General features: G+C 40.1%; 2 protein-coding genes and 1 long non-coding RNA gene across 4 annotated transcripts in view; 2 read left to right on the top strand and 1 right to left on the bottom strand.

The window, feature by feature from the left end:
- The window catches only part of LOC120303984 (putative methyltransferase DDB_G0268948), a 15623-nt gene extending 4535 nt beyond the window's left edge, over nt 1-11088 (top strand). For both annotated transcript variants that reach the window (XM_039334006.1, XM_039334007.1), the window contains exons 2-6: nt 5326-5483; nt 6876-7089; nt 7917-8017; nt 9575-9712; nt 10679-11088. In XM_039334006.1, coding sequence (XP_039189940.1) covers nt 5326-5483; nt 6876-7089; nt 7917-8017; nt 9575-9712; nt 10679-10775 — 708 coding nt within the window. In that variant the 3' untranslated portion in view covers nt 10776-11088. The remainder of the gene's footprint in view (nt 1-5325; nt 5484-6875; nt 7090-7916; nt 8018-9574; nt 9713-10678) is intronic.
- On the bottom strand, nt 10872-14197 carry LOC120303986. The gene is made up of 2 exons (XR_005555570.1): nt 14084-14197; nt 10872-13240 (listed from the first exon to the last, which is right to left on the bottom strand). It is a non-coding gene; the product is annotated as an uncharacterized LOC120303986 (long non-coding RNA).
- Nucleotides 13162-14200, top strand: part of LOC120303985 (neuferricin) — a 44372-nt gene continuing 43333 nt past the window's right edge. Inside the window, exon 1 of the mRNA XM_039334011.1 lies at nt 13162-13248. The gene's annotated coding sequence lies outside the window, so the exon portion shown is untranslated. The remainder of the gene's footprint in view (nt 13249-14200) is intronic.

Below are 14200 nucleotides of genomic sequence, written 5' to 3'. Positions count from 1 at the left end.
ACAAAGGTTTCTTCATTGGAAAATATCTTCATGTAAGCAACTATTTTCTAGTAACACATTACATATTTAAAGACCAGGTAAGAACAAATACAGGTAGATCAAAAGGAGAAAGAACTGACAAAGACAGGAAGAGATAAGAAGGAACTTAAGCATATTATCTGTTTAGGTAGGTGAGGCATTGTCAAAAGGGTATGACCTTCTGGCTGCTTCATTAGGACAAAGGGTATCAAAAGGTTATGAGATTTATGGGGGGGGGAAGCACAGCAGTTTGTTACGCGTGCATTTTCCCCCACATCTCACTCTTCTCTATTTTATTAGTGAGGACATTATCCTAAGCTGGAGTAGTTAGTGGGTCTTAGTCAGGGGACATAAAACTTTGTTTATACAAAACATAACTTGTTCCTGAGTAAGTTAATGGTAGCTTAGTATGGAAAATTGAAAGTAGAGAAAAAAGACATTGAATAACCATATATGTGCATAATTAAAGGATACCTCTGGAAAGGAGGTACAATTTAAAATTCTTTGACTGACATGTATACAATGAAGTTTTTTAGGTGAAGGAAAGATTGAGGGCAATAGAAGAACGGGACGACAGAGAATGAGATGGCTGGATGGAGTCACTGAAGCAGTAGGAGTGAACTTAAATGGACTCTAGAAGATGGTAGAGGACAGAAAGACCTGGAGGAACGTTGTCCATGGGGTCGCGATGGGTTGGACACGACTTCGCAATTAACAACAACAACAAGTACAATTGACAATTTTTGCACAAGTAAGATTTGTAGGAACAGCTACAATTGGTGTATGCAAAACAATAGCATCAAGGGGTAACATGTAAGAAGCAGGAACCCAGTTTAACATAGTTGCATAATGAAATTCATTGTCTGATAGAAAATTGCTTAAACCAGTATAATTTTTTTAAAACTAAAGCTGGAACACACAAAGGTATAAGACAAGTAGAGAGTAGATTTTCCATATCATATGATTCAGAAATACAAAAGTCTGTCACTTGTGTGACATTAGCTAATTGCACCCAAATATTATATTTCATCTGTGATTCTAAAGGATGAGGTGGGAAAGCATGAACCCCCACACAGCAATTAAGAAGGAAAGAGAGGCAAAGAATGACTAAGGAATTTGCAATCAAAACCACAAATATGGCAGCGCATAAATTCTCTGGTGTAGGTTCTTTTCCCTGTTGCCGCAAAACCATCTGTGCTTTGGATGTTAAGTTTTTCACATTGCCCCAGGTTGTTGGTCAACTGCGATGGCAAGAGCGAAAGGGACGTTGTGCTGTCTGAAGAGTCACCTGCTTCATTTCCAGTATTGGGTTCTGGACTTGATGCCATGACATCTTTGGCTGGTCGCACACACTGGGCTGGAATCCAGAGAGGGCCTGTAGGAGCAAGCACAGCAGCATAGCCTCGCCCCCAAGTTAGTAAGGGAATTGGACCTAACCAGGTTTTATCAGGCAATTGCTGATAACATACCAATGGATTAGAGAGCACAGCTTTCTGCTGAAAGTGACGCTGGTAGGCAGTAGTTTTTTGAAAAGAAATATTTAGCTGATTTAAAGTTATTAGGACTTTATTGACTTGATGAGTTATCCATGCAAAATTAGGTATCCTTGATCCCTCCTTTTTTATTTATTTGTGAAGGCAGTCCTTAAAGGACCGATACATATGTGAGAAACAAAGGATAGCTGCTGTAAAGTTAAAAACAAAGCCATAAGATTGGGGTTGATCCTGGGCATGATGTAAGCACCTGGAAAATTAAAAATAAGTTGGCACTCATAATGAGAGTCAGAGATTAAGTTAAAAGTCTGTTGAGAAAAGGTATGGAAAGCTAAAATAGCAGCAGATAATTCTGAGCGTTGTGATGAGGATTGCACTGCAGTGTAGGCAGATGATATGAAATACAGCCTATATAGTCAGCACTGAAGAGATAAGTTATTCTGAAAATAAAATTGCAAATCAAATTTTGGGATAGGAAGAACAATATTAATTAAATCAGTCCCATTTCAAGGACAAGCTCGATTGTGTCCTAAGATTATTATTTCAGCAACAGCGTGGATAAAAGATAAAACATTTTGGGATGGGATAAGTAAAGCCATTTAATACAATATACTTTTTGCGCTTCTAACACAGCTAATACTCCTGTAAGTAGCTTACTAGTAAGAAATATCAAAAGTGTTAAGTGACAATTTTTGTGTGGAATTCTGTCCACAAATTGAGTACTCAAGTACTTAATTTGCTCAACTGTGCTAAATGCTGCAAGTGAAACTACAATGAGATCTCCAAGTTGTTTTCCTTTGGTCAATAAGTCAAATTCCAAGTTAATCAAATACCATTCAGATGGAAACAAATTTCTATTAAGTATGTTAAACATTTACAAATCTTAAGCAAAACAATTCAGAGTCATTTCTTTTGGTTGATAGATATATAGGTCTAGCTAAACAATTTAAACTCAACAATTCCCCCCCCCAAAAAAAATTGTCCAACAATTACTGTCTCCTTTTTCGAGACAGTAATTGTAAAACTTTGTAATCTGAAACTGCAAGAGTAGGCATTAAATTTCATCTCCATTTGCAAACTGGAATTCTAGGCAGAGAGGAAAAAAAGTTTAAAACGAACAGTCCCCCCCACTTCTTTCTTTCGGTCTCTCTTGCTCTTAAAGCAACACAGCCAGTTGAAAAACAAAAGAGACAGGAAATTTTTTTGTTACAAACTTCTCACCACTAAAAATAGTTTTCTCTCCTTCACATGCATTTTCCATAAATTCTCTCACACATTCTCCATGGGACTCTTCTCATGCAAACACTTACTGTTACTTTTCAATTTACTTTTACAATAAAATCTGCAGTTTTCTATTTCTTTCACAGCCTGGGAGAGAGTGGGTGGGGGGTTTGAGGGCTAACACACACACTTAGGTATCAACAAATTAATTCATTCATTTTCATTCTAACTGCTTGTATAAACAATTCCACATACAAATATTTCATTTCATACTTTCTCCAGGCAAACTATTTATTTTTAAATAAGGCCTTTTTGTGTGATGTTATCAGAGAGGGTTTTGACCCTCTTCCAAGTCTTGGAAATAACACAGAACACAGACAAACATATATACACAAATACATAAACAAAACACACATCAATTTGGGGTTTGAGGCTAAAACAGGCCTCCCCTTTTAATTAAAAAGGAGGGGAACATTTATGGTTACCTCCAATTTATCCCAGCAACGTCAAAAGACGTTGGGGAAAGACTAAAAGGAATATTGAAGGTGTGAAGGGTGAGGGAAAAGTAGCAGCCCCCTCTCCTCACCTCTGACAAAGGGGAATTGAATAGAGCCAGATTAAAAGGGGAAAAAAGAAAAAAAAACTTACTTTCAGTTCTTTGAATTTTCTTTTCTTTTTCTTCCGTGGCTTTAGTTGTTATCAGATAAACTAGACAACCGGAGGTTTACAAAGTTTTTCAATGTTGTCTTGTTAAAGATTGTTTATACTTCTACACATCAACACAAAGCACCATCAGACATTATCTGACAGGGTTAAACTTAACAGCTACTTGAAGTTTCAAAACATCCCAGTTGTTCAAAGCACATTGCAGAGGAATACATTTTGATTTAATTTGTTTCTTTAAATTCCTCTGACGATTCCTCATATATATTTTTTCTACTTCAAGATTGTTTCTCTAATATTTTCCTTATGGGGGTGTATGATGGCCATAAGGAGACAAAAGAATTAGCCTCTTCAGAAGGAGCTGAAAATCCAATTAAAAATGATTTCGGAGGCACAGTTTTTACTTGATCCTAATCAGGTGTGGGGCTTGTAGTTAATTGTTGCCCTACTGTAGCATCTGAGCCAATTTTTTCCACTGCTTGATGGCACTGATGCCATTGATGTAATACCTGTACTGGAGCCCGAGATTCAAGATGTAAAGTATGCCCTATCTTTTTCCAATCTTGTAACCTAAGCGTCCAACACTTAGGATATCAAGGGAAATGTTTCCATAACTCATCCACCAGCTTCCTTATGTCTGCCTCAGGCGCTTTCACGCCTGATTTGTGTAACAGGAATCTGAGTCCTTGTACATGTTTCTGCTGGTGCTGAGTTTGCAACCCTTACTTACCACTGAGGGGTCCCATAGGACGAAAGTGCACTTAGAGGTCTATTCCAGACGCTGGTAAGTATGTTGGCTGTTGCTCCTTCGGAAGGGGGGGCTGTCCCAGTTGCTCCATGGGGGGGCTGTCCCTGTTCAGGGGCCAGATGTAAGACGCTAAGAAAAAGACACAGGCATGTCTGGAGCAGAGGTTTGAAGCTGCAGGACACAGCTTGACAAACTCTGAGTTTATTGCTTCTTATATACTTGTTACATATATAGGCTTTACCATTAAATGCTGACAAAGGTTTCTTCTTTGGAAAATGTCTTCATGTAAGCAACTATTTTCTAGTAACACATTACATGGTCAAAGACCAGGTAAGAACAAATACAGGTAGATCAAAAGGAGAAAGAACTGACAAAGACAGGAAGCGATAAGAAGGAACTTAAGCATATTATCTGTTTAGGTAGGTGAGGCATTAAGTCAAAAGGGTATGACCTTCTGGCTGCTTCATTAGGACAAAGGGTATCAAAAGGTTATGAGGCTTGTGGGGGGGGGGGGAAGCACGGCAGTTTGCTGCGCATGCATTTTGCCCCACAGGTAACTCATGATCATAAGCACTTGATAACCTCTCACCTGTATCCCTCAGCCACCTGAAAAATTTCTGCTTTTTAGTCACTTCCATGTGTACAGATGAGTGACTACCTAACTGAGATCACGATACCACGAAGGTGTTTTTAGAAACAAAAAGGCACCAGAGGTGCTACAAATCATCAGTCAGGGAACCCAGGCAAGTTTTGCATTTCCATGACATCAAGCTAGTTCACTAATGGCAAGAAGACATATATAAATTAGGTGGTAACAATTAGTTTAGAACCCGTTGTTGAAAAGTAAGAACCCCCCCTTTTCTGAAATATTGGAGAAGATAGCGCTATAAATCTGTGGTCACCTACCTTTCTGGTTTGGTGCCCTGGCGAGAGGGGAGAGGGGACGATTTTGTGTGAGCGCTCACAGCTCCATTGCCGGCCGCTTGCACAAATGGAGCTTCATGTGTGAGCACCCGCTGCTCGCGCAAGTGGAGCTGCATGTGTATGGGCTCTTGCCCGCTGCTAGTGCAGCTCAGCTCCACGTGGCCCACGGCCTGGTAGTGGGCTGCTGCCCGAGGGTTGGGGACTCCTGCTATAAATCATTCTGTGACTTTGACATTCATTGTTCTTTTTACTCCAAAGGTGAATTGCTTCCAGCTGGGAGTGGACGTGGGATGTGGTTCAGGTCAAAATACTCTCCTGCTGGCCAAGTATTTTGAGAAGGTGGTTGGAACAGATGTCAGTGAAGCTCAGATTGAGGAAGCGAAGCGAGCAGCACATCCTCCCAATGTCTCATATTTGTAAGTAAACACTCAGAGCCCTAAGCATCTTCCTTAAAGTAAGCTCACTAATGATGAGCAAAGATTTTTGTGGCAAATAATCAGACATGTATTAGTCAAAATTGTCCAAATATGTTTGATTGTTCTCTGGCATTTTTTAAACCCAGAGAAATCCCTATTTGGTTTATTTAAAACATTTATATAGCCACCCATATTCTAGCTGGGCAGTTCCTAATCAAAAGTTAAAACAACATATAAAAATATATAAAAGTATATTAAAACAACTTATAAAACTGTAAATCTAAACTTATTCTTCTTGTGCCATATCCATTATCGGACGTTGGCGATCATGTTGGTGATCCTGTTTTTATCAGCAGCCGCACGAAAAAGTACTGCTGAGTTTTGTCCAAACCAGTCCTTAGATTTTGAAGCCATTCTTCTGCCTGGACCTCGGTTGCCTTCAATCTTTCCCTGGAGGATTAAATGGAGTATGCTGGATTTTTCTGGGTGTCGCATCACATATCCGAAATATTCTAATTTTCGTTTTTTAATTGTTTTGAAACAGATTAAAATATTAACACATTATCCTTTGCAAAAGAAGGCAAATATAGGTGTCCTACAGGGGTAGGCAACCTTGGCTTTTTTATGACTCGTGGACTTCAACTCTTGGAATTCCTGAGCCAGCTATGCTGGCTCAGAAATTCTGGGTTGAAATCCACGAATCATAAAAAGAGCCAAGGTTGCCTACCCCTGTCCTAGGATAATGTTACAGGATCCAATCTGAGTCGGTCACCTGGACCAGAGTTTTATTCTTCCAAGCTTTTAGACTCCTGCTGGAGTCCATCCTCAGGGAGCTTCTGCAGTCTTATACTTTCATTGGAAAATGGTGGAGCATTTGAAGAAGAATTTGAGCCTCCAAATTTTCAAATCCACTCCCTTCAAAGCTCAGGATACATAGATCAAATATTGCCCTTTAAGTACAGGTTTTGCATGGTCAAGCCAAGGTGGTTGGCTCCTTCGATTGGTAAGCAAGTTGAAGCAGAGAGCAAAACTTTGGGGGAAAAGTGCAGTCACAGTTTCACTAGGAGATGGCATAGCCGTGGTGCTGCAGTGGTCAGAATGCAGTACTGCAGGCTACTTTTGCTGCCTGCTGGCTGCCTGCAGTTTGGCAGTTCGATTCTTACCGGCTCAAGGTTGACTCAGCCTTCCATCCTTCCGAGGTGGGTAAAATGAGACCCCAGATTGTTGGGGGAAATATGCTGACTCTGTAAGCTGCTTAGAGAGGGTTGTAAAGCACTCTTTATGCATAAGTCTAAGTGTTATTGCTATTGCTATAGAAGGCAAATGCAATTAACTGTTTGCTGGCAGAGAATGAGTACTAAATATTGATCCCTTTGCTGTTCTCTCCCATAGTGCATGTCCTGCAGAGGAGTTGCCATTTGAGGATAACTCTGTGGATCTCATCACAGCCTTTACCGCTGTGCACTGGTTTGATATCCCCAGTTTCATAAAAGAAATGGACCGGATTCTCAAACCATCTGGCTGCTTTATCTTGTGTTCCAACACCCTTAATATGCAGTGGCACTATGGAGATCAGTCAGAGAAGCTGACGGAGATTTTCAATGAGGTAAGCCTTCTGCAGGCACCTAGATGGGTGATATTGCTATTGCTACATGCATGCATGTAGTCCTTAACTTACAATCCTTCATTTTGCAACCATTCAAAATTACAATGAAGAAAGTGACTTACAACCAGTCCTTGCACTTACAACAGTTGCAGCATCCCAGGGTAGTGTGATTGCCATTTGCAATCTTTCCAACCAGCTTCTAACAAGCAAAGTCAACAGGGAAGCCAGATTCACTTAACAACCGTGTTACTAACTTAACTGCACTGATTCACTTGACAACTGAAGCAAGAAAGATAGTAAAGTGGAGAAAACTCACTTAACAACTACCTTGTTTAGCAACATAAATTTTGGTCTCAGTTGTGATCATAAGTAGAGAACTCTTCCATTATTCTTTAAAGGTTGAATCCTCTTAACCCTATAATTAAATGACCTCTGCAAAATCTGCAAGAATCTTAGATAGCAACAGAGAAGTAACATACAGGTCAGAGTCTTTGCTGCCACCTAATGGTGGTCTGTATTTTGCAACACAAATATGGTTGTCCTACATTCAGAATTAGCCAGGCATCTGCTTCCTTTGGGAATGAGATCCGCTGTACACAATGTCTTTCCTTTTGTCTGTTCGAAATCCCCTAATTTCATTCTGCAATATTGAATTTTGGAATTAAGAGAAATGCATATGGGGAACATTCATGGATAAAGGGGCCTGCCTTGATGCTATTGCTCTGATTTATTATAGGCTAAATGCCACTATGAAAAGAATGTGAGCAAAGCTCACCAGTGTCTTGTATGGAATCACTTCTACATCTTTCTCCCTTTCTTTTTTGCAGTTTCGCACCCAACTTCTTCCTTATGCACATGAAAAAATCAAATTTGTTCTGGATGACTACAAGGCAATATTTGATGCTCTGCCCTTTCAAGATAAGGAAAAGTGAGTGGTAAAAGTGTGTGTTTCTGTGACTGTGAAGCTAGCAAATTGTAGGCTTCAGCCCATGCATAAAATTACAAGCACAAATCTTGTGTGTCAAAGTTGTAATCCTATATACATGCACCTGGTGGTTTGCAGGGATATTAGAATCTGACAGTGGGTCCAGAAGCAAAGCCTCAATAATGCTCAGACAGACCATGCATTTTTAAAAGTTTTTAATCTTTTTTAAAATTAATAAACCGCCCAGAGTCAGTGGGAGTTGGGCAGCAGAGACATTTAATAAATCATTATAATTGGTTGCATATTCAGCCAGATATTTAGACTGGGTTTGGTATTTTTATCTACCTATGGAGTCCTTTCCAAATTCACCCAAAAGGAATTTGATCTTGGGAAGATTTTGTTTAATTGATATTAAAGGTATCATCACAGGATGTAAGCTATTCCAAGGAAAGCTGTCTTTTGCAATTGACTGATGGTGATGTTTGTTAATTCTGATAGTGTTCAAGTAGTGCTCTAGATGTTTTGGAATTGCACCCATCATGACTATTATTATTGGTACTATCACTGTTTCCTTTTGCCAAAGTCATTCTAATCCTATTTGCGGGCCTTTGTATTTTGTGATTTTCTCCAGTTGTTTCTCTTCTCTTCTGCTGTCTCTGATAACTGCAACATCCACTATCCAGACATTTTTGTCTTTCTCATCAACAGTTTTTTATTATTATGAAAAGAAAATGACATGCCAGCCAAACAGCAAATGCATGCCATTGGTGTATAATGGTGTGCTATATTATATTCAGATATAATTATGTTTTGGGTTGGTATGCAGTATGAATTCAGGCAAACTGCGGCTTGTTCAAATGCCGTTCAAAGCGAATCATTGCTCATTGCGGGGTGTGAAGCAGGGCAATCAGCCAATGAAGGCACTGAAGGAGGGAAGAAGAAGCCCTTGATTGCTCCCAGGCCCAGGCTGGCTGTGTTCATAAACCAGCAGCAGATAAATTCAGCTGTTTCTTTAAAACTCTAACTTTAAAAGGTGTGGACTTCAACACCAGAATTCCCCAGCCAGTATGCCAACTGGCTGTGGAATTCCAGGAATTGAAGTCCTCACCTTTTAAAGCTGCTGAGGTTGAGAAACACCAAGCTAGAGAAAAACTATTATATTTACCCAATAGGAAGAGAAATCCCCTCTGAAATAATTGTCTGAATTGGGTTCTCCTTGCATTCCCTGATAAGAGTCCAAGAAGCCATAGAAAGTAAAGGAATGGCCCTGAAAAAGTGATTTATGCCTACTCTTAGTACTACAGTCATGAGGACTACTTGTATTTACATCTCATTCTGCAGTTGGTTACAACAGGCAATGCTACTGCTGAAAAGTGAAGCCATTTCTATTCAATGGGACCTTGTTTTAAGTAGACAAAATGCATTCTTTTTCCAAGCACTAGCTACAGCTGCCCTTCCTTTGCACACCTCAGAAGCTTAGGATCATTTCATTAACCTAGACTGCAGAACCCGGGGGATAAAGTTTATGATTCCACCCTAAAAGATTTTGCTTCTTTACAGAATCACAGATATTGTCGATAAAATTCCCAAAAGTGTCTCTGAATTACTGGGATATCTCCAGTCTTTTTCTATGTACCAGACTTTTCAAAAAGCCCAGCCTGAAGCAGCCAAATCTCTCATCCAGAACACTGAACGAAGGTAATATGACGACACATAATTCAACAGAAAAAGTCTAATTAGATAAGATCAGAAAAGGGATTCTTCTAATATTATTGGCGTACACTAAAATAATCAGCAAAAAAATATAGTCACCTTAAAAGCAGATAAATTTAGCAGTATAGTCAGAATTAGTAAATTCAGTTTCTTCTGACCTTGCTCCAGCCAGATGTGTTGCATCTGCAACTGCAAAATTCCCAGCAACAAAGCAGCCCCAACCTATTTAGAAGGGTAAGTTAGAGAAAACCAAAGACATCTCCATCAGACATCCAAATGTCAACAGGGAAATAGCTGTATAGGTTTTCTACAAAAGGGAGTTCTAGGGGCTGCAAGGTGGAATTAAGTCACTTTGGGGTGAGATGGGCAGCAAACGCATTTAATAATAACAAACAAAATTAATATGCTTAAATTATTCTCTTGATGCAGAATGTTAGGAAGATCTATATTGAAACCTGACTGCCAGCTTCTCTGGGTTAACTAGCTAGGAATTACAGCCAGATGAACTAATTCTATATTGTAAAGCTACATTGACAGACTCTTGCAAGTCTGAAAGTACAATTCTCTCGCCGTCTCCTTCACAGCCCAAGAAACTAGGGAGGGCCCTTTACAAGCTTTTTGCCCTGCCCATTGTCCAGCTGCAGGCTATGCTACCTCTTATCTGACTGTTCGCTAGGTAGTGTCTCTTGGTCCAGTCTTTCCCACAGGCCATTACGCTGACATTATAATTTTCTATTTTTTAGTCAAAAATTGTTGAGATATCCTGTACTGGCAAAAATAATTCCTTATTGGAGAACAGATACCCTAAAATAGACAAATGATGTTCCCCAGCTGTTTAATTAGCTACTGACCGGCATACATGCCAATCAAGTTCATTCTGATATAATTATTCTTATGGATTGTATATTGCACTGGACTTTGTGTCTAATTTTTTAAATTTCCCCTTTGTAGGATTCTGGAGACAATGGGAGTTTCTTCAAATGAAACCATGATGGAGATTTGGACTCGACAAGTTTGCATTCTGGGTAGCAAGAGCTGTAAAAAGTAATTTTGGCCTCTTAGAAGTGTCCCAGCAGAAAAAATTCCAAGCCATTTCAGTGCCAAGCTTCAGTTCAATAATTACTAGTTTTGAAGAACTTTCCAATAAAAGTAACATCCTGTTTATTTCTGAGAGGAGCGGAAAGCAAATGTAAAATTAAGTAACCAGGAGTAACAATTAAAAAAAATGAAAGAGCAGAAGGTGGAGTGAGAGGAACATTGGACTTTAATAGCTATTCAAATTTCTACCCATAACACTCACTAACCTTGAGCTAATTATTACTAGATTTCAATTACTAATTAAACTGAAGTTTGCTAGTATATTGCTATATGAATCCAGCTATTGTGGATTGAGTATGATGTATGGCTCTAGCTAATTGTGATTCCTAAGGAGTAGCTTAATGTGATGTCAAACTAGGCTTAATTTATCGAATTATACAAAAAGAGCACTCTTGCTTCATTTAATCCAGCATCTTGTTACCATCAGTCATGGTGTCTTTCTGAACAACTTGCAAAGGATGGGAATCATTGCTCATAGGGGAAGAACAGTCAAGTCTGTAACAGTTACACACACAGCTCCCCCAGGCTTGCATCTCTCTTTCCCCATAATACTTAGCATCTATATGAAAATCCTGGTAGATGTCATCAGTTGGTTTGGAGGAAGGAATCACCAATATTCTTATTAAGTTCAGTTATGCATTGCCAAGCCAGGCAGGTCAGAGATGCTGTGAAGTCTTCTGGATGGGTCCAGCAAACTTAAATTGAATCCCGGCAAGATGGCGTAAACAATCAGATTTTAGGGTATTGGAAATAAGCAGTGGTGAGAAATGTTCCATCAGATACTAGGCTCCAAAGCTGTGAAGCAATTTATAGATTAAAGCTATCATGAATTAGAAGTAGAAATGAACAACAAGCTGTAAAGATAATTGATGTAATACTGTATATGTACAGAAGAAATTAAAACCATCATATTACCCAATTCCATGAACTTCTACCTGGAATATGAATGTACCAAACTGGTCACAAAAGAATGCCACACAGTACATATTGTAGTAATCTAAATAGTTAATTATTGAGGCATAGTTAATTGTCTGAAGCTGACTCTGTCCAAACAAGGTTATAAATGAGACACAGTTGAAGAGCAGAAACTCCAACTTCTTTGCCCCTCTTCACCAAAAAACATTGGGGTGCCTGTGACAGACACTCCAAAAGAATCAAAAAAGATTTTGCCTTGAAAAAGAATTACAACAATGGAATAACAGAATTAAAGGGGAACCTTGGAGGTCTTCTAGTCCAAACCCCTGCTGAAGCAGGAGATCCTCTTGTCATTGACACACAGGAGCAGATTGATCACCTAGGATAGGTTTGCATGCAGTTTAGTTTGCTCTCCATATCCCATTCCACTGTCATCAACTGTTTATAGCGATCTGCCTCTTTGATGGGGGAAACAGAAGAAGATTCAGTGACTAAATAAGGCAAGGCTACAGAGAACTATCTGGAAGACAGAGACTTCAGTGGGAGAAGAAAGTAATAAATTTAAAATACTTTTTTCCCTTTCTCAAACAAAAAACCATGCAGAATATATATAGTGGGTCTAAATGTGACAGGCTGAATAATTTTGGTTTAAAACCTATTGGTCGTTCCAGACAATGGGCTGGATTCAAAAGTTGTGCCACTTAAACCAGGAGATCTGTTAGATTCAGTCCTGCTGATTTCAAGGGGACAAATCTATTTCAAAGTCAACTCTGCTTCCAACCCCTGGCTTTGGAAATTAAACAGCAGACTATTAGGCTGCTCAGTAGTGCTGAAGTGTGTTTCATGTGGAGTAAGTAAATACAATACAAGCCATCACTGTGCAGAAGCCATCTTCTTAGAGAGAATACAACAGGAACAGCAAAATGTATCACAGGAACAATAAAGATGAATCATAGAGTAGCAATGTGATACAGGAAACAAATACAATAGAGATGATAGAGCTGCATATAAGGTAAAACATAACACCATAACATCTTCCACTTTTCATGTTAACCAAACAACATTGTGAAATTTTGGATGACTTTTTTTCCCCTTGCTGGAGCTGGGGTGGGCGCAGCTTCCGCATGATGCATCCGGTGTGTGGGCTGGCAATTTTACACACTTGTTCTATAAGAAAAGACAACCCACATCGAAAGAGCTATGGCTTTTAAGCAAAAAAATGATATTTTTTGTGACAAGGTATGGTTTGGTAGCTTCCTAGAAACCATTGTGTGGCACGGATGTAGGTCAAAAAGGTGGAGGAGCAGGTGATCATTGATAGGAGGATAAAGGAGGCTGGTCATCTCCTGGGGTATTCTAGTGGCTTTATGACTTCATCCCTTCAGGCTGAAGTGTCAGTTACTGTCAGTTATCAGAAAGAAGTTATCTTCCCAGAGGTAAGCTGCTCTTCAGTGGGACTCCTGGACACTGGAGAAGCTTCTCTCTTTTAGTAGCCAACTCCTAGAGGGGTAAGTGAGGGTGAGAGTTTGGATTAGGTTTAAGTTTAGGTTAGAGCAGTGGTTCTCAGGGACCCCATTTGGGGTCGAACGACCATTTCACGGGGGTCGCCAAACAAGGCTATCCGCCATTTTTTCCCCCTTTGGCCACGCCCCTGGCACCCGGTGATGTATAAGTGGTTGGGGGTCACCACAACATGGGGAACTGTATTATGGGGTCGCGGCATTAGAAAGGTTGAGAACCACTGGGTTAGAGTGAGGGTGAAAGGCTGAGGTTGAGGGACAGGCTGAAAGGGAGGGTGAAGTTGAGAGTCAGGATCAGAATCAAATTCAAAGGAGGGAGGACATGGAGGGGAAGGGGTATGGGGAAGTGATGGAAGAGAAAGTAAAAAGGGGAGAGACAGGAGGGGAAAAGAAGATGGGGAAGGGGAGAGGGATAAAAAGGGGGAGTGGGATGGGGAGGGGAGGAGGGAGAGGGGAAAGAACGGAAGGGAGGGGGATGAAGAATGAGAACGGGAAAGCGGAGTGGGCCTGGGAAGGAAAGGGGAAACGACAGGGAGAAGAGGGAAGGTAGGCAGAAACAGGGAAAGGAGAATTATAATGCCTTTATGACTTCATCCAGGCAGGTCATTATCAGTGAGGGAGAGGGAGGATGAGGGATGGGGAGGACGTTGATGCTAGCAAGCAATGGAGCTGGAAGAAAGTGATTCATGTCACAGAAACCATTTCCTTCTAGGACCAAAAAGGGATCAGCAGCATTTCCAAGCTCCAGAATGTTTTTGTTTTTTTTTTCAACTTTCCAGTCTATCCAATAAAGCAGCTCTGTAATTTCCTGTTGGTTTCCTACCTATTCAAATAATAATCTGGTCCGCTCGTCCTGCGTAGTTTCTCAATTGGCACAAGCACTTTCAGCTGTCGATAACACACGCGCTCGCAAATATGTAAAGCAGGGGTTCTCAACCTT

This window comes from Crotalus tigris, unplaced genomic scaffold (genome assembly GCF_016545835.1).
Source record: "Crotalus tigris isolate CLP2741 ecotype Arizona unplaced genomic scaffold, ASM1654583v1 scf7180000024514.4999324561:1519799, whole genome shotgun sequence".
Lineage (NCBI taxonomy): Eukaryota > Metazoa > Chordata > Lepidosauria > Squamata > Viperidae > Crotalus > Crotalus tigris.
This window is presented reverse-complemented; position numbering and strand designations above follow the sequence as displayed.